At 39.8% G+C, this 23665-nt stretch overlaps 1 protein-coding gene across 4 annotated transcripts in view; it reads right to left on the minus strand.

Annotated features, from left to right (window-relative positions):
* The window catches only part of PAK3 (p21 (RAC1) activated kinase 3), a 131096-nt gene that overhangs the window by 7938 nt on the left and 99493 nt on the right, over positions 1-23665 (minus strand). For all 4 annotated transcript variants that reach the window (XM_081563906.1, XM_081563907.1, XM_081563905.1 and 1 more), the window contains 6 exons: positions 22427-22475; positions 21993-22105; positions 20076-20193; positions 18530-18629; positions 17764-17960; positions 2413-2550 (listed from right to left, as the gene is read on the minus strand). In XM_081563906.1, the coding sequence (XP_081420032.1) occupies positions 2413-2550; positions 17764-17960; positions 18530-18629; positions 20076-20193; positions 21993-22105; positions 22427-22475 (715 nt within the window). The remainder of the gene's footprint in view (positions 1-2412; positions 2551-17763; positions 17961-18529; positions 18630-20075; positions 20194-21992; positions 22106-22426; positions 22476-23665) is intronic.

Below are 23665 nucleotides of genomic sequence, written 5' to 3' on the forward strand. Positions count from 1 at the left end.
TAAGCTATATCAAGGCCAATCAATGTTAGCCAGTGTATTATTATCCTCTATCACTTCTGATTTTGCTGAATGCTACCATTGGTTTGATATTCTGAAGTCACTTTTGTGTTCTTCTTGTTTTACATGCAATCAGTTGCCAAATGCTGCTTTTTCAATGTCTTTTACAATGATCTCTTGCTTTGCCTAGGCCTAATCAACTTAATCCTGAATTATAACAATATCCTCCCCCCACATCTTCCTGCCTCCATTTGTTTCTGTTGCTAATTCTTATTGAAGACCACCAGCTTCATCTTCCTGAACAAAGCCTCCATCATGTGTGTCCCTCAGATGGCTTCAGTGTTTCCCCATTACCTACAGCCCCTATGCTTTAGCCTGGTGTTCAAGGCTCTCTACAGTCCTGCCACCTGCAGCTGTCCTAACTTGAACTCTACTTCAGCCACACTGTCTATTTTCTGTTCCTTTGAACCTTGCCTACGTGTCTTTGGTCAGGCGATAATCCTTCCATCTGAAATTCCTTCCCCTTTACCCCTTAAACTATCTAAGACTGATCTGTCTTTCAAGGCCCAGCCAAACTCTTTCCCTTTCATAGACATTTTCTGAATGCTACAGGCCATAGATACATATCTTTAATCAATCATGACATTCACTGTTTGAATGGCCACTTGGTTCCACTGAGTCTCTGAACAATCTGTTTTTTTTTTTTCATATTTCCAAGGAGACTGTGAACTTCTAAAGAGTAGGAATCATGCCTTTAAGAGATTTTTATCACCTAGTGCACTTAAGCCTTTCAAATAGAAGTTTCTCCATAAAAGTCCATTTATTTATGTCTTTTCTCAAGTCTTCCAGTTGGGTGAATGCCATGTAAGTCTCTGTTTTCCAACCTCTAAAATGGACTAGAGGCAGAGAATGGAGTTATATGGACTTAAGGTAATATGCAGATCATAGCTTACATGTATAAAATCAAAAGATGCAACAAACATACTCTTCAATCTTCTCAAAATGTCATTTTGCATCAATAATCTGACTGGTTCAGATAAAAGTATTGTTGAGTAAGGAATCAACTAGATAATTGATTTAATTGCATATATAACTGTATAGCTACCTTAAGTGAAACTGTATTTTCACTCATCCTTGAAGAAGACATGATAGGAATGTGTACAGTATGTGTATGTGGGGTGGTGAGAGGGGTGAAAAGACATGGAAATGATGTACTCAAAAGTTCCAGTTTTTCATCTATAATTTGAGGCTGGAATAATGGGAGAACTAATAAAGGGCTTTTTCAGATAAGACATTTTCAGGCCTCATGACAGCCTGCGAAGTGCTCACAGGTAACAGAAAAGAGAAGGTGTAGCTTTCTCAGTTCCTCCGAATTGGTTTACGCCAGGTATGATTTGGGTTGGGGTAGGGTATTTTCATCTGAGTGTGGCTCTCTGTCTCTGGAAGGAGTTCAGAAGCAATGGGAACTTTTTTGTTTTTTGGCCAAGAACAGACCGAGTCCATCATTAATCACACTCTGCATGACCAAATATGATGCCTTTTGTTTAACTGGATTATGTGTTCAAAGTCAGGGAGGACAAGTAGTCACTTGTCTTGGCTTGGCTATTACGGATCTTTATTTTGTTCCCCAAGGGACCATCCCCAGCAGTGATCCTGGGCATGCATTGCTTTATCAATATAAATGCTTTTTTCCCTCTAAATTGGTTTGTGTGGAAGAAAGACAATCCAGGGCTCAAATTCAAGTTCTGCCATTCAATACTTGTGCGAGCTTTAATTTCTACATCCATAACAGGGATTAACAACACCTGTCTTAGAGTGTTGTAAGAATTAATGAGATAATATGTGTAAAAAATTTGGTATCAAGTAGGTACTAATTATCATCATATATACGAATCCCTGAGAGCCATGAAAAGCACAAATGGTTACAGAGGCACTCACCACTGGATGGTACTCACCCAGGCAAGCAGGTGCCTGCCATTTGGCATCACAAGCAAAGGGGCTTTGACCAGTAAAGCATTAGAGTAGCAAATGCCATGGAAATAATTGCATACTTATGTAGAGAATTACCTCCGGCCAAGAGCACCTGCGTACAACATCCAGGGGCACAAGTAAAGTTTAGAACAAAACAGCAACACCAGAGGTTCACATTGTTTTTTCCCCTTGCAAAACAAGACTCCAGGAAGAACAAAAGAGAGTTCTAGTTTAAACTGCCAACTTCTCAGAAGAAAGGCCACATGCCAATCCATTACATATTAGATGCATGCCTATATTTCTGTGCCTGTGATCTCAAATCAAATGGTTAGCGCCTAACTCGAACTAGGTATCTCTCAACAGAGTTCTCTGGCTGTCACATATTGAGGTGGAAAAGCTCAATATAATGACTCTCTGTTTGTAACTGTCCTATTTAATTTTCACCTGCAAAAGCTCCTTGGCGGATCCTCGCCTATCCACATCCATCTCAAGACAGCGATTTAAAAAGTCGCGGAATACAGCAGACAGTCTCTCAGGATTCTGGAGCTCTGGGGTTCCATTAGTGGCTATCAGATATAATGCCTGTAGAAAAAAAAAATCAGAAAAATCTATTCAGCACATACATATTAGGATCGTGAGTTGACACAGAAGACACACATCCAGTTTCTTCTGATTTTTACCTTGGGTCTTAAAAACTCCATTTTAGAGAATGACACTGGCATATACTGCAAAGTTTCTGTAACACTGAGAAATTATTACTCTTGGCAGTAACTGAGGGATAGAGAGGTGCCCCACCCTCAAAAGTTAAGAAATAAGGTTATAAGGCTGTCCTCTGAGAGCTAAGCCAGTAAAGTGAAAGTGTTAGTCGCTCAGTCATGTCTGACTCTTTTGCCACCCCACGGACTGTAGCCCATAAGGCTCCTCTGTCCATGGGATTCTCCAGGCAAGAATACTGGAGTGGGTTGCCGTTTTCTTCTCCAGGGGATCATCCTGACCCAGGGATCAAACCTGGGACTCCTGCATTGCAGGTAGATTCTTTACCATCTGAGCCACCAGGTAAGCCAGTAAAAATCCATATAAAATGAATGTGTCATTAACCACCTAGAAAATGAAACCAAGGAACTGCCTGGGAATCTGTGATCACAGAGTTAGGGAAACACACACACATCTGAACACATTGATATAACCTCTGGAAGGCACAGTTGCAAAGGTGATTGTAATTTACTGTTTATCTTGATTGGAGAATATTTGTGAGTAGACCAAGGATGAACAGGGGCTTCCCAGATGGCTTGGTGGGTAAAGAATCTGCTTGCAATGCAGGAGACACAGGAGACTCGGGTTCCATCCCTGGGTCAGGAAGATCCCCTGGAGGCAGAAACGGCAACCTACGCCAGTATTCTTGCCTGGGAAATCCCATGGACAGAGGAGCCTGGTGGGCTACTGTCCATGAGGTCACAAAGAGTCGGACACGACTGAAGCGACTAGTACAGCACAGGGATGAACAGGCTACATTATAGAATCAGAGAAGCAAAAGCAATCAGAAGATGGCAGTGCCTGGATGAAATGAGAAGTAACCCGTGGGTCTCAAAGACGGAAGTATTGTGTTGGCCAAAAAGTTTGTCCAGATTTTTTGCATAACATCTTACAAACTTTTTGACCAATTCAATACTTTCGTCCTGTGGCAGATGTACCCCTATAGATTTTAATTAGGTTTCCCACGAAAGTCTAGCTATAATAGAAAATATAAGAAAAGATGACATTAGTAATCCTATATCCTACTGTAAGTTGTGTGTTGGAGAGAGAGAGTCATTCAGTTATGTCTGACTCTTTGCGACACCATGGACTTTAGCCAGCCATTCTCCTCTGTCCATGGAATTCTCCAGGCAAGAATACTGGAGTGGGTTGCCATTTCCTTCTCCAGGGGATCTTCCCGACCTAGGGATCCAACTCACATCTCCAGCATTGCAGGCAGATTCTTTACTGCCTGAGCTACCAGGGAAGCCCACTGTAACATATTAAGTTGCTAATATATCTCTGAGATCTTAGTTGAGGTCACTGAGACAGATCAACTCATGGTGTGCTGACAGAATCAAGGGCCCTAACGTTCAAGGCACAGAGCTGGACTCAAGACCATGGTTAATTCACACAAGTAAGTTCATCTTTCAAAGGCTTCTGAGCTCCTGACAGCCATAAAAAGCTGGCCATTCCTCCTGCCTCCTCTAAGCAAATTATTCTAGAGTATTAAGTATGTATCAGGAATCATATTAGACACTGGAGATTCAAAGATGAATAATGGAATGTCCTACTTTCAAAGGTCACACAGTTTAGTGAAGAAGAGAGACTTACATATACCCACCATACAATGAGACAAGAGCCAGTCAGAGGAACGTTGCAAGTGCCAAGTCAATACGAGGATGAAGCCATTGACACCATAACTCAGAGAACACTTCACAGAGGAGCTTGACATTTGATCAGGGTCTTGAAGGATACATAGGAGTTTTCCTGCAGGTATTACCACCAGGGTTATGCCTGCCTATGCAACCAGACTTCTAACTATTATGAAGACACACTCCCTCTTGAACTGGCTTGGACTTTGTAGCAAATTACCATCCCCTTTTCCCACCATGGCTCTGAATATTATTATCAAAAAAACATTTCTATCAAAGTCTTTTCCCAGGCCCATTTTCATCAGCTGGTGAGAACATCTCTCCTTCATTCCAGAAACCTCCATAGATATACTTTAGAAAGGGTTAGGAAGGACCATTTCATCCAGTGGCTATCAACCTATAGCATGTATCGGAATCACCTAGAGGGGCTTGTTAAAAACAGATTTCGGGGGCAGCCTGAGCATTTGTGATTCAGTCAATCTGGAGAGGGGTCTGAGAATTAGCATTCTAACAAGTATCCTGTTGATGCTGAAACTGTTGGTTTTAGGGTCACACTTTGAGAACTGGTTTATTCCACCCCATTAAGCAATGGGCTTAATGATTAACGCTCGGAGCACCTGTCCTCACAAGCCATCTTTGTTATGTTATTAAAAGAAAATTGTTACTACAAATGACATTTGCTGCCTCCTCCTAAAACTTTCTTATTTCAGCTGGTCACAATTTACGCCAACCTCTGCATCCTTTGTTTGCTTTTTTTCTGTTCTGTAGCCGAACCCAATCCTAAACAAACACATCTCTTTTCTCCCTTTCCACTCTCCCCAAGTCTTTGTACATGTCATACTGTTTCATTTACTCACTTTTCGTCTCACCTTTCTTAGCTCAATACATTCTACTCCAAATAATACTGCTCCTCACAAGTATATACATACATCTCTACTCAAGTCTTTCTCACCTCTCTTCAATTCATGTACTAAGAAAAAGATTGATAGGAAACACCCCAACATGTGAACAATGGTTCCTCCTGGGTGGTGGGATTATTAACGACTTAATCTTTGAAAACATTTTTCAATTTTCAGAATTTTCTACAATGAATGTGACTGCTTTATTTAAAAAAAAAAAAATCCTCCAAAACATTATTTAAAAAATAAAATCTAAAAAGCTGTGCCATCCAGTTTACACAAAAATCCTCAGCTATTTCTCTTTGTCCTCCTAGGATTAAACCTGCTTTTCATACAGTACCACTCCTTGAGGGAAACAAAAACCCAGACAATTTCTTTTTCAGCTATTGTTTTCACTTTAATTGCAACAGTACATATTTCCAACTAATTTCCATTGAAGAAATCCACACTTTCAGTTATATTACGGTGGAACTGGCCTTTGTGGACTGTTACTGAGAACTTACTAGGCATAATGCCACTTCTATAGGAAAATGCACTCAGAGTTCCAAATAATTAACTTTAGAATGAACTTGCTTGTAAACTAGGCCCTACCTTTGTGAAAAAGAAAACTGCTACTCACTGCCCTGCTAATGAGCGACAAAACCAGTTGTGAGCAATACAACAATCACAGCAAAAAGCATTTTTCTAGCAAAGTTAAATCTTAGCTGAAGAAAGATTGACGAAAACCAAACTAGGCACAAATGACCACATTCTGGTTTTTATCTAAGTTAGTGAAAGCTCAAAACAAAATGGGCTGGCTCAGAAATTGCTGCTGTTTAGTCACGAAGTCCTGTCTGTCTCTTTGCAACCCCATGGACTGTAGCCCACCAGACTCCTCTATCCATGGGATTTCCCAGGCAAGAGGCAAGAATACTGGAGTGGGTTGCCATTTCCTTCTCCAGGGGATCTTCCCAACTCAGGGATCGAACCTGTGTCTCCTGATTGGCAGGTGGATTCTTCACCCCTGAGCCACATGGAAAGTCTGGCTCAATAATTAGACTAGCTTCCCTTGTTGATCAGGTGGTAAAGCATCTGCCTGCAATGAGGGAGACCTAGGTTCGATCCCTGGGTTGGGAAGATCCACTGGTGAAAGGAAAAGCTACCCACTCCAGTATTCTGGCCTAGAGAATTCCATGGGCTATATAGTCCATGGGGTCGCAAAGAGTCGGATACAACTGAGCGACTTTCATTTCACTATTTCACTCAACATAATACTCACCAAATCAGAAAAAGATAAATACTGTATGATATCACTTACATGTGGAATGTCAGAAATAAAACAAATGAGTGTATATAACAAAACAGAAACAGACTCACAGATACAGAGAACAAACTAGTGATTAGCAGTAGGGAGAGGGAAGGGGCGGGGGCAAGATAGGGGTAGGGAATTAAGAGGTACAAACTACTATGTATAATAATAAATAAGCAACAAGGATATATTGTACCACACAGAGAATATAGCCAATCTTTCATAATAAGTATAAATGGAATACAAACGTTAAAAACTGCAAATCATTACGATATAATCCTGAAACTTATATAATATTGTACATCAACTATGCCTCAATAAAAACAGAGATTAGAGATTTCCTTTATAGTTGGTTGCTTCTTGAGTAAGAAACCCAGAATCATACTTGACTTTTCCTTCTTCCTCATCTAGAAAATTTTCCCTCCCCTAACTTTAGTAGCTTCAGTTCATGCAACCTTTAGAAATGTCTTTTATACCCATCCACTTTCCTCTGTCCCCACTGTTACAATAGCCTCCAATAGGTTTTTTCGTACTTAAGCCTCTGTGTTCTTCAGTCCATCCTTCTGAACAATCTATCCTATCTGAAATCTCATCATGGCATCCACTTTTCTGCTTTAGCAATTTTTATTGGCTCTCAATGGCCCACAGAGGGCTTCCCTGGTGGCTCAGTGGTAAAGAATCTGCCAGCCAATGCTGGAGATGCAGGTTCAATCCCTGGGTTGGGAAATGGCAATCCACTCTAATATTCTTGCCTCTTGCCTGGGAAATCCCATGGACAGAGGAGCCTGGAGGGCTACAGTCCATGGGGTCGCAAGAGTCAGACAAGACTTAGTGACTAAACAACAACAATGTGGTCCATGGACATGCTTTTCAAACTGTACTCCCCCAAATTCCCCTCAAGACCAGCTAAGTGGGAAAAGGGGTGGAAGAAGGAGATAGATGGAGAGTTCTAGGATCCTGCACCACATGTATTTCAATAAGAGAAATACTTATTTTATTCTCTATTTACACTTCCAAGCAAGGTTTAATTTGAACCAATGGATCACTATAGCTGTTTGAAAACACTGGACATAGTAAAGATTCCTTTGCATGGCATAGATGGTCCTCCGTGATTTGGCCCCTGCCTCCCTTTCTAGTGGACTTCCCTGGTGGCTCAGAGGTTAAAGCGTCTGCCTCCGATGCGGGAGGCCTGGGTTCGATCCCTGGGTCGGGAAGATCCCCTGGAGAAGGAAATGGCAAACCACTCCAGTGTTCTTGCCTGGAGAATCCCATGGACGGAGGAGCCTGGCAGGCTACAGTCCACGGGGTTGCAAAGAGTCGGACACGACTGAGCGACTTTCCTTTCCTTTCCCTTTCTAGTCCTCCTCTGTTCTCATCTGAGAGCCCTGCCTCCCCAACTTTCACATACATACACATATTGGGCAAAGCTCACATGCTATTCATGCCTATTAGTTCTTCGCTCCTGTAATGAGAAATGCTCTTTCATATCTGCATCAAATGCTATTCCCTTCAGTGCCTGGTGGACTTCTACTTGCCTTTTAATTTCTGTTTCAAATGGCACTTCCTTTGTAAAGTCTTCTCAATCTCTCCCAGATGAATATGGTGAACAACCACCTCGGTTTTCCAGGGACTGTCCTGGGTTTTACTACTAAAGGTCCTATGTCTCTCAATGCCAAGCAAACTGGGGTGGCAGTCACCACAGAGATAAGGTTAGCCCTCCCCTCCTTTGAGCTACTACACCCCTTTGTTTATACATTTGTTTTCATGTTGAGGGTGAATACTTGTTACTTATTCACGGGTCTGTCTCCCTAGACTGTGAAGGTAGGAATTGTGTCACAAGCATCTCTGGATTTTGTGGATAGTGGCTCAAAACAGGTGATCAATAAATGTTTTTGTTGCTAAATGAAATGAAAACCAAAAGGTATAAATAAATCTCACTGAGATGGGAATATGACAGACTTTGCTATACGAAGTATTAAAGCTCAGAAGCTAAAGCGAACTAGTGAACATATAAGAACATATATAGAGAATGACACCCTTTCTGAGTTGAATAGGCCTGGAATGTGGGAACTTCTGACTACCACTTCAGTGTGGGAGAAGGAAGAGAGTGCCATGAACAATGTAGGTAAGAGGATGCCATCAAAGGGAGGGAAAACTGGAGATTACCACAACATGGTAATCTGTTGTGGGCAAACCCAGAGAGCAAGTGAAGATAATTAGTTCTCTCTGGAACTGGAAACACAGAAACTTAGTCTTCTCTGACTGATCTTGAACAGAGAAAGAGCTTTTGATTTTTCTTCTGCTACATCATTTAACAAGGTCTGTTTTATTCCTAAGGTGGGACAACATAGCCCCCATGACTTACTGACGTTATTTATAATGTTAGACAGACAACCTTTGGCCAAAAAATATTGCCTTTCTTCATTGTGATATACATATTACCTAGAAGTTTCTGGTGTTCTGGAATTCTTAATAACTTTACATCCCTTGTCAATAACACACAAATGTCACAGTTTTCTATGGATCCTGATGTGCAACTAAATTTACCTAAGTACTCAGATAGCACGACTTTACCCAGTTGGAGGAATAATTCAATTTACCTTATTGGCAATTTCCTCAGTTAAAAAAGATCAAAGCAGTCATCTTAGAAGTTACCACATTTCTCCAAAGAGGTCCTCAAACAATCCATAGGTACCCAATACATTTTCATTAAGGCAATTTTGCAACTGGACTAACCATTTAATTAAAAAGCTTCAGTTTGTGACTTCAGTTCATTTTAACAGTTTATAAAGTTTAGGTTAGAAAAAAACCAGGAGATTCACATGGAAATGTGTTAGTAACCCTGAGAGTCCCCAGCACTGATATAAAGACTCCCTTTACAAAGAGGAGAGTGGTGTGAACATTTCTTTCTAAGTTGAATATTTGGAACTCAAAACACATTTTCCCATGGAAATGATGTTATACATGGTGAACAGGCTCCCAGACTAGCCCATAAAAATCTATTTAACAAACAATGTAACAATAAGACCAAGAGGGCTATTCATCTATACCTTAATATCTGTATAAATCCTGTTCCATGGGAAAGATTAGTTAGCATTTACTGAATGATTACTATTAGCTCACTTGACTCATACAACAATCCCCTGAGTTATCCTCGATTATGACCAATTGAGAGATGAAGAAACTGAGGGCGGTAGGGGTAACATAATAACTTGCCCAGCATCACACAATTAGCAATGAGGGAATCAGTATCTGAATCCAGCAAGTGTGAGCCCAGAGTCCATATACCTGACCACTTCACGGCTCCACCTCACCGTGTTCCCACCCTCTGCGATAGTGGTTGTCATAAGTAGAGGCAGACAAGGACTCTACAAGAGACGAGACACACTGACATAAGACCAGGTGCAGAAATTTCATGGTCTAAAGGTGTTGAGATCATACAGAGTCTGTTGTCTTATTACTGTGGAATTGTTAGAGACCAGTATCAAAAGATTTGAAAATAACCCACATATTTTCAAATGCAGTGTGACATTTACCAAGAGAGCTCTGTGACTTAGCCTTTGAAAACCTCAAAAAAGTTAGAAGACTGAAAAATCATGGAGGGTGACTGCGGAGAAAAAAGCATTTAAATGAGAAAATAATGTCAAAATGAGATATTAATATCAAAGATACTTTAAAAACTCCCATGTATTTGTAAATCAAATTTCCATTTTTAAATGAGGGCTGTATCTAAGAAGCCATGGTCTTATGTCCCTGGATATGTTTCAGAATCTCCTAGTTTATAGTCTATGGGAACTTGAATAGAATTTGTATCTTACTGTTGTGTGAAAATTGTATAAATCTTAATTCTGTCAAATTGGTTCATAGTGATTTTCAGGTCTACTACATTCTTCTACTTCTCTGTACATTCATTCTATTAATTTCTGAGAGTCTGATATTGAAACTTCAACTAAAAAAAAAAAAAAGAGAGATGAGACACACTGAGCATGCATAACTCCACCTCTACCTTTAACAAAGGAAATGGACCCTTTTGAGGTCAATCATTTTATAATTAAACTTGGAAATGGGGAAGAAAAGGCCCAGTTAGGTTTCCTATTGTATTCACCAGTATCTGTATATTTGTTGAGTGTTTATAAGCAGTGTGTCTTCTGGTTGTTGCCTATAACCTACTTATGCCCCGATTCCTTTCAACTACCTTTAAGTGTTTTATGGGAGAGATTTGGCAACAAGTGACTTGACACCTTATGACTCAGAGGTTACTTTTGACCTGGGATTTCAGAGGTTAAAGGCCAGAGTGTATTACTGCCTCTGATGTGTTTATGGATTTCATTAAAGGCCCTGAAATTTCTAAGAAGACAGTAAATGGGGCCAAATCTACAAGAAAGTTGTTATATTATAACTAATGTTGTATTCCCTATTTTGACTTACTCAACCCAATAGTTCAGTGTGATAACTGAATGTCTTGTATAGTAGGTCTCATCTGTCACTAAATTATACATGGTGGGGGGCTCTGCTGTTATTGTTTAATCCTTAAAAAGTCATTAAAAATTGAGCTATTACAGATCTATTCCCTTATTGGTTGATGGTAAAAGGTAATTAGGTATCACTGACAGATTAGGTGTTGAACTACCTTTAGAGTGCTTCTTTCAAGCATAAAAAACTGGCCATTGCCAGAAAATAAAGACCAGATGACTCCAACAACGTACATGATCATTTTAATCTCTCAGGATTAATAGTGTTGGTCAAGAATTGTGGAGCAGGCTACGTGTGCTCAGGGAGCCACCTTGGGCAGCCCAGGAAGCACCCAAGCTTGAGAACCACAAGGGGTTTGGAAGCAGAGGAGCGATAGGCATAGAGATAGAAAAGCAGGAAAGCAAAATGGGGCAGGAGGTAGAGTTGAAAAGCTGTAAGAAGCAGAGGGAGCAGACCACAGGGCAAGGACTAGGGCCAAAGGACCATGGGGAGGGAAGGTGGCTGGTGGAGTGACGAGGAAGAGAAATGAAGATAAAGGCTCCACAATTCAGGGAGGTCAAGGGGACCTGATCCTAGGATCCATTCTGCTACCTCCCCATTTCTCTGGTCCTTCTCCCATAAAACTTCTCAAAACATCATCTACATATGGTCTGTTGACTTCCTCATCTCCCATTTTCTCTTCAACCCACACCTAGTTTCTAGTTTCAGAGTATTGTCTCATTTCAGAACACTGGAGCAGGAAGGTACTAAGTCCCTGATTCTTTGGGCTTTTCCAAATTGCCATGTGAGGGTCAAAAACCAGCTGGACTGTGATATGATCTGTGAAACATGCATTTCTGCTTATGTAAACTGGCTTCAACTTCTCTTTTATATGCAGTTCATCAGCAGAACAGCTCGGTACACAATAACATGCACATTTTCTCAGTACAACCCAGTGTAGACAATGGGTCCCTCCAACAGGTTTATCACTGTGGTGGTCTTCCCTGGCTTCTCACCCAGCCCCATATGCAGCGTGTTTCATTTGCCTCACAATCAAGTGTCTTTCTTGGTAGGGAAATGGGGTTCCCTCCACTCTATGGAATACAGACTTAGGAGATAATGAGAGAGATGTCTCCAAACAGCTTTCTTTGTTTCTTTCTTTCTTTTTTGGCTGTGCCACTCATCAAGTGGGATCTTTATTCCCCAAACAAGGATCGAACCCACACCCCTTGCATGGAAGCGTGAAGTCTTAACCACTGGACCACCAGGGAAGTCCCTCCACTCAGCTGTCTGAAGATCACAACTCTGGAAGCCCTCCAGTGCATACTCAAACCCAGGCCCTCCTGGCACTCATGGGAGGCTGGAGCATATCTACAGCCTAAGAAAACAGAATCAGAGACCCATGAGTTTCCCCCTTTATTTAACTAAATTTCATGTGGAAGCCTGATATAGAAAACAAGGTAATGAGGGAACTATTTTGGTGGATTGAGAACCACATGACCTCCCCATTGGGCCCCAAGGACCTCCATGAAATTCCAGGAGCCCGTGGAATTCACGGAGTTCACGGGTAACCAATAATCAAATTGTCAAACTGTCAAATTCCACTTGTTTGAAGCAAAAGGAAATGAGGCCCAGCAAGAAGTAATCTATGCAAGATCATGGGGCAACTGATGGGTAGACCTGGGAACAGAATTTACTCTTCAACTCACATGATAAAGGAATATCAGTCTTGGCCAACAGTAGGTCCCTGGTTACCACGTTTGTAATCTCTCTTTGCCTCATCTTCGCCTAGTCAGAGTCTCAGACTTGTTTGCTGTGGAATCAGTTTCTCCTTTGGCTGTCTTCTGGATCATAAATCACTGGTTTGAACTGTTTCTGAATTACAATCTAAATGAGACTTGCAGCTTTCCTATGGCTGGGTCCCATTTTCCTATGCTAAATTCCTGACAACCAATGATTCTTAAGAGCTATCTATCTTTTCATAGGCAATATTTTTCTGATTAAAAAGAGACTCTGTTACTCTTCTATAATTATTTTAGTTGCCGTTATCCAAACTCACCCCTCCTTCTAGGCATAGGTTTGCCCTCAAAGTAGGAGGAGTGTCAACAAACCATCAATAAACCATGCTGTTCCATCGAGGCTTATGGAAAAAGAAGGGAATGCTCCCAGCTCTTCCTGAAATACATTCAAAACAACATTGACAGAGTGCTAGCAAAGTATGCTTGCTTCTCTGGCACTCAGGAAGTTTATATTTGACTTTAATTCCATCAAACCCAGACATTCCAGTCCACAACACAGGTTCCAGTGGTTAGAGAGAGCTCAAAGCATTTTGGCCCTTAGTTGCTGCTTTTTAGTTGCTAGAGATTCTATTCTGCTTAATTCTCTTCTCTAGGCATACAAGCTAACCACAATTTCCCTAGTTCTATAATAAAAAAGAAGAAACATTTGTGCAGTGTTTCAAGTGTGGGGATGGGGGAGTAGGGAGCCTCTTCCTATAGACAACAGGTCTCAATTGATACTTCTTCCCACCCTTCTCTCTGACCATACAGGTTATACACTCCTAATTATGAGCAGTCAGATTGATGGCTTTATTATCACCAATACATGTGATGTACACAACAGCTATCAGGTGGTAATGATGGACTCCATTTGCAGGAGAAGCAAAATTGAAAAAGAAAATGGCATAGCAAGGAGGTATATGCTGAACTAATGTCATTTCCCTTTTGATAGTGTTGCTGGAAACAGTAAATCAAAGAATCCCAGAATGTGCCAGGATTTTGACAAAGTGATTCAGGATGTCTTTTTTAGATGAAAAGGAGAAATGTGGTCAGAATGAGAGCATGCTCTTTTCTGGTTGAACAACCAGGCTCAAAGATGGCTGGTCAAGAATGTTTTTTTCAGTTTAGACAGGGTTCTACAAAGGGCTAGCCACAGATCTCTGTATTGATATTTGCTCTAGCCTTTGGTGTAGAAACCTGACCTCATCGGTTCTTGAAGCTTCACAGGGATTCCAAGATACAACCAAGGAGGAGAACAACTGGTATAAGACAGGTGGGTCCCATACTCTCCTAAATACTGGTTTTAGCCTTCAGATATCTCTTCTTGATACTGATAATTGTCTTCCAAAGATCCAGTGTTTGATAGGGCTTCACAGATGCTTAAAGCAAGGGTAGAAAGAGAACACTCAAAGTTCATCTCAACTAGGATAAAGGTCTGGAAAGTTACACAGAAAAGGGGCTCCAACCACAGGGTCCAGTAGGATCCTCCACTGGATATCACTGGGATGTTTCACAAACACCAAAATCCCTCAAAACCCATTGACAAGAACAGCCCCATTATGTGGAATGTCAAGTTAATAAAGAGGCACTCTCTTAGTGCTGAGGAAAAAACAACAACAACAACAAACCAAAGATTTGTTTAATGGAAATGATTGTGCCTCCTTATTTAGAATCAGGTCATTATAATCATAGGTTTATGAAAAGATATCTTCAAACAAACACACAAGTTGGGGAGAGGAGCATTATACCAACGTTTGATTTGCATATCCACAGAGAAAGTTCTAATTTGACTTCAGTCACTTTGGCAAACAGAAAGAACAAGGCACTTTATTATTGGAGGCTGCACCAAAAATGGCTGTGGGTCACAGAACAATGCATTCAAGGCCAATTATGTTGAGTGCACAGCCTTCAGGCAGTGAGGAACTTGTCTCCTCTCCGTCTCTGAAAGAGTACCAACCTTATAACATTGGCACAGTTAACAACTCTTTAACCTTTAAAAGGCATTTTATGAGCAAGTTAGGTCAATTAGTACAGAGAAATTTACTTTAAAAAAAATCCCAACTGCTTTAAAACTAGGGGGGAGATGTAGCTAATTCCTTGCATCAGTGATATGTTAACAGGCAATATCCAAGAGGGCTTGCTCAGTTGCAACTGACACAACAGAGACACACACACACACAAAAGCCACAGCAAAATGCCAACAGCCTTTGAATGTATAGTCCCAGATTTCATCTTTAACCTCTGCTGCTCAGTGTAACCTGTTCATGGTAATTTATACTGAACCGTGTAGAACCTTCCAGTCTTCAAGGGGATGCTACTGTGGAAGGGGAGTGCTTGGCGGGGGGGAGTGGGGAATCCAATTTCCCTTCATGAATGGGTAAAAAGTATTCTAAGCATCTGTTCTGTTTCCTTTCTCACTTATATAAATCTCTTTCTCTCCTTACAATAAGCTAGACACCACGCTAGGTGTTTACATGCATGATTTCATTTAGATTTCATACTAACTCTGCAAGAGAGATGTCGTCCCCAATTACACACAGGAAACAGGGCTTATAGAGGTTTTGGGTCACTTGCTGAAGGTCACAGAGCTGGCAGGTTGTGGAACCAGGACTTACCCAAATCTGCCTGACTCCATAGGCCAAATGCTTTTCCTATTAACATGTTAGACTTCACTCTATCACTCTGTCTCCCTTCCACTTCCTTCATTTTGTTCATCTGCAAAGCCTAAAGTGGTAGATGGGTGGTAGTCTTGGAAGGATGTTAAAGAAAGAAGGGCTAAGCCAGTTCTGCCATTTTCTATTTCTCCACACGTGCCCTGGTAACCAGAATTCAAGAAAACACAGGCTTCCAACAAGGTCCTGGTATGTCTTTTTCTGTCCAACCTCTCCAGCGTTTCAGTGACTATATTTTTCAAATCCCAAATAAGGGCGTATAGCCAGGGATACTGGATTTTATTTAAAAGAACAGGAGGACAACATATTCAAAATCAAAACTTAAAAAGTCCTTGTGGCGCCTGGCAAACAGATAGAGGGCTGCCTCCATACGGACTTGATTGAGTCACTGGAGGTTGATCACACACGGAGAATAATGAGCATAGTTACAGTAAATCCTTATCAGTGGAATTCAACAGGGTGGTCTTCCTGACGGATCTTTTTGTTACAGCCATAATGTAGGCTTCCTGAACCTGTGGCTTGTTAATCTACAAGTACTTGTTTAGATACAAGGCTGCAGATCCTAAGAGACAAGCTGTTAATTATTAGCTCTAATCCCAGGCTAGAAGATGCCCATAAAGATTACAACTTGTTTCCTTTTTTCTAACAATTAACAGCCTTGCTGAAGAGCGATCAATTGTACTTGGGGAACTGAAGAAGGTAATAAATGCATTACTGAGGCCAACTGCTTTACAGAGCCATTTATTTAATCCTTAAATTTTGCAAGCTGTAAATTACTCATTAGAAGGCAGAAAGCAAAACAGCCATAATCTGTTTAGTGCCTCCAAACTCTGAAGACTTAGAGGAGGAAATCCATGGAAACAAGAGGTCTGGTGTGTTCTTTCACTGCTACTTCTTAAAGGGCAAAGGTGGATAGACAATAAGGACAAGCCCATGTAATTATCCATAGGTCAGGGGTGGGCTTGATTAAGTTCATGGAGGACTGACCCACAAACAGTGGGAAAACGCCTCTTCTTTTTCCACTCAGCCCTGCAGGCAGCTAATCACTGTGCATGTTTCACTTCCAGATTGTTTCATGAGCCCAGAGCAATAGCCCATAGCATTCATTAGGGCATTCACTTCTATCTGTTATTTTCTAATCAGTGCCAGGTCTAAGACAAGAGGCCAACTAGCAGAGAGGAATTAGGAAGGCATAAAGGGGAGGCTGTCCCCCTCTCCATACACAGGGAATGCAGCTCCCAATTACAAACTGCTCCATTTCAAATAACTAGATAATCAGTCTGTAGGTTTCTTTACATGTACAGAAAGCCACATATATTTGGCTTGCATATGGATTTTATAAGCTGAACGTGTGAACACTTAACCATGTACTAAGGGCAATGGTTTTTATATACTACTGGTAAAATTCAATTTTAGACTCTTAGTGGTAAGGAAGCCAACAATATGCAAGATGCCTTTGGCACTGGCACTCTGCATAGGATTTGAGATTAGAATTTGAATTGGTACATGTTTCCTTTTCTTAATAGTGTGATGTCCTTTATATATATAACACAGCTTCTGACTTACCTTTAGGCTTTATTCAACAAAATAGCTCCTGGCTCACTTCTGCACTGAGCAAGCATTTCTTTCATGTTCCTTTGCCTTTCTCTGAATGGGTGTTAGGCTCCAAAATGGAGCTTTTCTCTTCATAGAAGTAACCAGACCACATAAGGATCTAACCTCTGATTTTGCAGTAGCAAACTAAGTTACCCAACACAAACAATTTCCATTCATTTTTAACTTGACAGTCTAATTAAGTTTGTAATTTCGCCAGGCTGGTACACTGTGTCTATCTTGTGTTCCATTCAATACCCACCAAGCTGCTGTGGCTCAATAAATCATTACTGATAATGAAACAAAATCTAATTAAAAAAATTTCAGCTGTTCTGGAAATGCATTAATTTACTTTGCTAAAAGTTAAGTGTTTCCTATATAGATCATTTAACTGTGGCATGTGATAAAAATACTGTTTTCTTCCCATATCTTGCTTTTAAAAAAAGCTATATATTTTTTTGACAGCAGAAAATTATTCTACAGAATTTTAAAGACCCCTGACATTAGAAATAGTGTTATCAAAGCATTTTAAAAAGCTGTTGAGACATCTTAAGAAAAACAGAAAATAAATAACTCACAGTAATTTTGAAAATTACAATTTGGAGCTTCTATGTCACTTGTCCCATCAAAAAGCCCATTCTGGCCACTTTTAGTGGAGACAAGAAATGACATTTGGCTTTTTTCCCTTCCCTGGGGATGAAGGACTTGACTTTTCTTTTGACTTACCCTGAGTGGATTTTCATTAAGGTAAGGGGGTTCGCCTTCTACCATTTCAATCGCCATAATTCCCAGAGACCAGATATCAACTTTCGGACCATAAGCTTTCCGAGTCACTACCTCAGGTGCCATCCAATAGGGAGTTCCCACCATCGTGCTTCGTTTACTTTGCTCAGGGGTGATCTGGGCGCAGAACCCAAAATCAGCTGCAGAGAACAAAAGTCAGTTAGAATCAGCTCAACTTATTTTTCTTTTACAAGAGGTCACTTTCAGATTCGGCTGTACCTTCCTTTAGACACTGAGCTTCCGCAACTGCCTCACTCATATCCTTTTGTTACCCGATCTCTCAGCTGCTCCAGATTTTAAACTAGTCTGAAGTAAATGAGTGATATCATTTTTACTAGACCTCAATCCTCGTTCCCTCCCCATACTGTTCCCTCTAACTTATAGAACTTTTTCTTTTCTTTGATTTTTAATCTTAAGATTTTATTATGTTTTAGTATTATTTTTGACTATTATAGTATAATTATGTATTACAGCTTAGGTATTTGTCATCCAGCAGAGAGAAACCACTAGATGTTCTTAACTATTAACTCTCCACAAATCTGGTCACAATCTACAGGAATACAATGTGAAAAAAATGCTTCACCTCAAACTGGCCTCTAAATGCCTTCAAACCCTTACTCTCAAGAGCCCTTTTCTTCTCAACATAGACAGTAAAAGAGCATAAATCCCCTGACACTCTCTCACATGCCATCTGAACCATAATACCTACTCAATTTGACAGAGCCATCCATCCCAAGGAGAATATTATCACTCTTTATGTCTCTGTGGATCACTTGGTTTGAGTGCAAGAAATCCAAAGCTTGGAGGCACTATTGTATCAGGAAGAAAAAAGTTCTAGTTATATCACAAAACTTTTTTAAAAATGTGTTTCATTTCTACATACATTTGGGGCAAAGGTACAAGCTTAAGTTGTCAGGTGAAATAAATTAAATGTTTCAAAGCCATTTTGAAATCATGTTACCATTTACGTCAGTGATGCAACTTAGCATTATACATATGAAAGCTCCTGAATCAGACTTGGCCACAAAGAGTGATGGTGTGGTAAGTAGCACTGCATTGCTAATACAGTCAAATGAACCAATTACTATAATCATACTTGGATCTACTTGTCTGGAGGATATGAATTCAGCTTAATCTGTTACAGATATAGTAAGCATCTGCATCTGGGATATGATTAGATTCTGAAGGTCTGGAGTGGGACCCAGGAAACTGCATTTAAAACAAGTGACCCAAGCTAGTTCTAATGGACAGATAGCCCAGTTTGGGAACCACCTCTAGGCTCTGAAGTAACTATAGGTACTAGTTTGGAAATGGCTTTGTGTTGTAATACTAAAAGATGGAACCACAGGCTAAAGGCTGAAGAATCCCCTGAATATTTTAAGTTTGATTTATTGTATGAATAGAACATATATGAATTTGGTGGATATGTGTACATATTTGGGGAGGAAAAAATGGGAATGAGAGGACAGCAGAAGGAGGAAATTTAAGTGAACAGTTTAAAATAAAAAACAATGAAAGGCTAGCTGACATTATTTGGCTTTGTTTTACTATCATTGATTTCCAAGTTTCAGTGGGTCAGATTTCCTATTTGTGTCTATAGAAAACTTCAATGAATAGAGGGTAGAGGGTAATGCTCAAGATAAGACTCCAATGAGGAGTGTTTTTTTAAAATATTGAAAAAAATAATATAACAAAATATCCTTAGTTTAGTTTGAAACTGGAGATATGCCACTGTTATTAGAAAACAGGCAGACACTCAGATCAACTGGAGGGGTCTGAGGGAGTTTCAAGATGGTACTGTGAGAGCAACTACTTTCTGGACTGAGGGAGGACCTCGTGTAAACTGCCTTCCAGAAAATGATGGGGTTGTAATGTGACCTGTATATGTACATGGCTTAAATTGCGTAGACAAGGCAAAATAACTATTATATAAAAATTCCCCCCAACCAGGAAGAAGTTCCATGTCAACAGTACTGCCTTCCATATTCACCAAGACTCCATCAGGCAGGCTTAGATATGGTATCCCGTGAATGGTATAATAGAATTCAGAAAGATCCATCACAAAGCAACTAAAATAAACAAGGAGCTGGGGAGAGAGGGTTAGGATTTAAACTGTTGTTAGGATCTTCGATTGTTTTTTAGTATAAAAGATGTGCTATTGATAGTTTGACGTTATAAACATTCTAAATAATCAAAGATAAAAAAAACTGCCAATGTGGGTGTTCTCATCAGCCAAAAATGTTCTATTTTCTTACCTCTCTGCAGACAGCTGCTATCTGTCCTTCATCCATACAGGTCTCTGTGACCACATCAGTCAAAGAGCCACCAGCCAAGTATTCCATGACTACCCACAGTTCATCACCCACTAAGTAGCTACAACAAGAGAGGAAAAAGATGTTGACTCAGGCCTAAGGAAGTGGAGACCCTTCTATATTTCCATTACGAAGGCAATGTGCAGTCAGTCTCTGCATTTGGTCATGTTATATAAGAAGAGGAAAATATCAGTTATGCTTATGAGACACTCCCTTTATCTTAGAAGAGAATATGCATAGAAATCAAAGGATCATGAGATGAAAGTGCACCATGGAAGGAAGGAAAAGAGCAAGGAAGCCTTTGGTGGTGGACTACTGTCAGTCATTCCACTGTAAAAAGTTAATTTCAATGAACAGGATTGGTGAATAGCCCTTTTGGATCATTCAAGCCATAGTGTTGACTTCTTGGACTGAACTGCTCCATGACACAATTTTATAGGATAATGTACTCACATCTCAGCATTATTTTTGATGCTACTCAGTTAATTACTGAAATCTTTTCAGATAGTCACTGAATCAAAGAGAATCAAAGATTCATGTTGATGTATGAGAGAAACCAACACAATATTATAAAGCAATTATCCTTTGATTAAAAATAAATAAATTTTTAAAAAGAGAGAATCAAAAAGATTCAAGTTGGCAATGGATCTACTGCACTGAAGTCTCAGTTCTGATAGAAGTTGGTTATCACATGCCCATTATCTTTAAGTAGGTATTGAGGAGCACAACCCACATGATAAAATATGGGAAGGCAGGTCACCAGAGCAAATTCAACCCCCTGGGATCATCTGAAGGCATTTTAACAGTATGATCAGGTCTGTCTTTCCCCCTGTTCAGCAAGAGAGAGGCATTACAATGAATGGAACAATCCCAACAATCCTATCCTGCTCCCAGTTTGAGATCAGTATGAAGCAAGATTTTCTATCCAGTGGTGTTCAAACTGCAGTGCCCATAAGATTCACTCAGAAAGCTTGTTCAAAAGGAAAATTCTCATTAAAATTCTCATTTCACAAAAATAAAATACCTCATTAGTTACAGAGAACAGCCTAGAAATCTGCATTTTTTACAAATGCAGTTTTTACAAAATTACAAAAGCAGAGTAAAGTCACTCTGCTTCAGTTGGCCCCTAAATGACACTTTTTTGGCCCCTCTTTTGCCTCCTTTCTGTACCACTGGTCTAGCTGGTGTGAAACACAGAAAGTGAGATCTTAAGCTCATTGAGGTTGTAGACTTGGTCTTATTTCCTTTGTATCAACCCAGAGTACACAACACAGTGGTGCTAAACAAACACATTGAAACTGAATGAGACAGATGTTAAATCACAAGTAAAGAGTTAGTGCTGTTTTTAAACACCTATTAATAACCCACTGCTAACACGAGTGAGGAAAGAGACATTAACTACCTGGTCTAGGAAAAAGATTTGAGATTTAAGTCTCAATTCCCTAGACCTCACTGTCAGTTCATCACAAAGCACCCATTAAAGCAGGGCCATTGTAGTCTGTCTTCTCTACTTAGATAGCCAGAGACTGCACTGGCTCCAAACAAACACCTGATTAAATGTTTAAAACAACACAGCTCTCTACTATATGTGATAGTCTGTTTCCTGGCAACAGAGCCACAGTCTTCAAAAGAAAATTACACAAACTGCTCATGTTTAGAAGCAACACCATAAAATGTGTCTTCAAATGTTTAATGGGTGGACAAAGATAAGTGGGTACAAGTTTAGCAATAGATCTGATACTGTTTTGTAGCATTTGAAAGATATTTGCAGAATGGATGCTAAATGAATAGATCCTAAATAACTGGCCATGAAAATTATATCCCATAAAGAAAACAAGTATATGATGAAAGAAAACTTACCTATCTAAATAATTAACAATATTGGGGTTCTTATTTTCCCTCATGACCAGAATTTCATTAATAATTAATTCCTTTTTGGGCTGCTGTTGAAGGTTCATCTGCTTTATGGCCACCTGAATCATGATTAAAAGATAAGAATGAATTACTATCATTAGACTAAACACAAGCATCCATATTTTTCAGCAACAGAGTCAGACATACAAAGTCTTTATCTTACTAGCATTTTTCTTAATGCCACAAACCCATGCTCCTTTTCTTTGGCCAATCATGAATTCATCATTCACAGCAGATACTTTGGACATCAATGAAGGAAACTTATGTCAACCCAGGGCTACCCATTTTGTCAAGCACAAATGCCATCAAAGAATTCTGAATGCATATGAATCAATATGAATAAAAGAAAGCAAAAGTCAGAAATGAATGTTAATGCTTACCTCTTGTCCTGTGGCAATGTCTAGCGCTGTATAAACAGTACCTGAGGCCCTGTGAAGGCAAAAATATCAAATGAATAAGCAATCGAAGTGTTACCAGTATATTTTATTTGGAATAATACATAACTATTTTCAGGAGAGGGAAATCAGAAAACTCAAGATTAAAGGATGAAGTACAAAAGGAACAACCATTTTGTATAGTAATTGCTTCCCAAACTATCAAGATGTATCTCTATTGGTGGGTCAGAAACTCTAATCAGATGTTATGTGTGCCATGGAACTAGGCAGTCATGAATTGAGCAAAATGGCCTTGTTCCTTCTAGGAAACTCCTGGAATATTTTGAATACTCCTTGGACGTTGCACAACCAATAAATACTCCAGTCCTCGATTAAACAGTTTAGGAAAGATTATATCATCTTTTGCATAGACAACTGTAAATTAATCTTTGCTTTTAACATATGGACAGACTGGCTTTTTAATATATTTCTAATTCTTAAGAATATCTTCATCTAACAAATCAATCATTCCCAGCACTGTAATTACCTATATTGTCAATATACAGAGGAATAACAATGTGGCTTTACTCTTAAGCCTTTTTTTCTTTTTGTTAAACTTCTCAATAGCTTCTACTCTTAGGTTTCACTCCAGCCCACTATCTTTTAAAGTCTATCATTCCTTAAGTCTTGGTAGTACTTATGCTTCTATTCTAACTTCAGTTATAGGGTTCCCTTGCTTTGAAAATAGAAATTGTCTAGTAAAGCTGTATGCGTGGGAACTTTCTGTGAAACACACATGCATTCTGAACCACCTCCATACTGCCATCCCCAAGAAAAAAGAAAAGCTTAGTCAATTTCATTGACATGTTTGTGGTGAATAAAGGAATGAGGATAGAGGTCCATTCTGTGATTCAGCAGGCACTATAATGCTGCAATTTTATGATTTAAACTCTCTTATAACTGCTGTTTCTCCTCTGCTTTCTGGTTATCTCCCTGGCTGTTTTGATTTCTGACTCTAGGGATTCTTTCCTTATGTTATCTATTTCCTTGTTTTCCTCTCCCTTCTCCTCCCTGGATCAGCCAAACTATTTCTGACAGGCATAGGAAGTTTACATTACCTGTTCCTAGGGAATAACATAGGTGGTGTAGTAGAAGGAATATTTGCTAACAGAGATCTGAGCTTTACTATCTGCCCTAACAACAAACTATATTATCTTAGGCTAGTCATTTCCCCTTTCAGTCCCC

Source organism: Giraffa tippelskirchi, chromosome X (genome assembly GCF_054371585.1).
Source record: "Giraffa tippelskirchi isolate mGirTip1 chromosome X, T2T-mGirTip1v1.2.pri, whole genome shotgun sequence".
Lineage (NCBI taxonomy): Eukaryota > Metazoa > Chordata > Mammalia > Artiodactyla > Giraffidae > Giraffa > Giraffa tippelskirchi.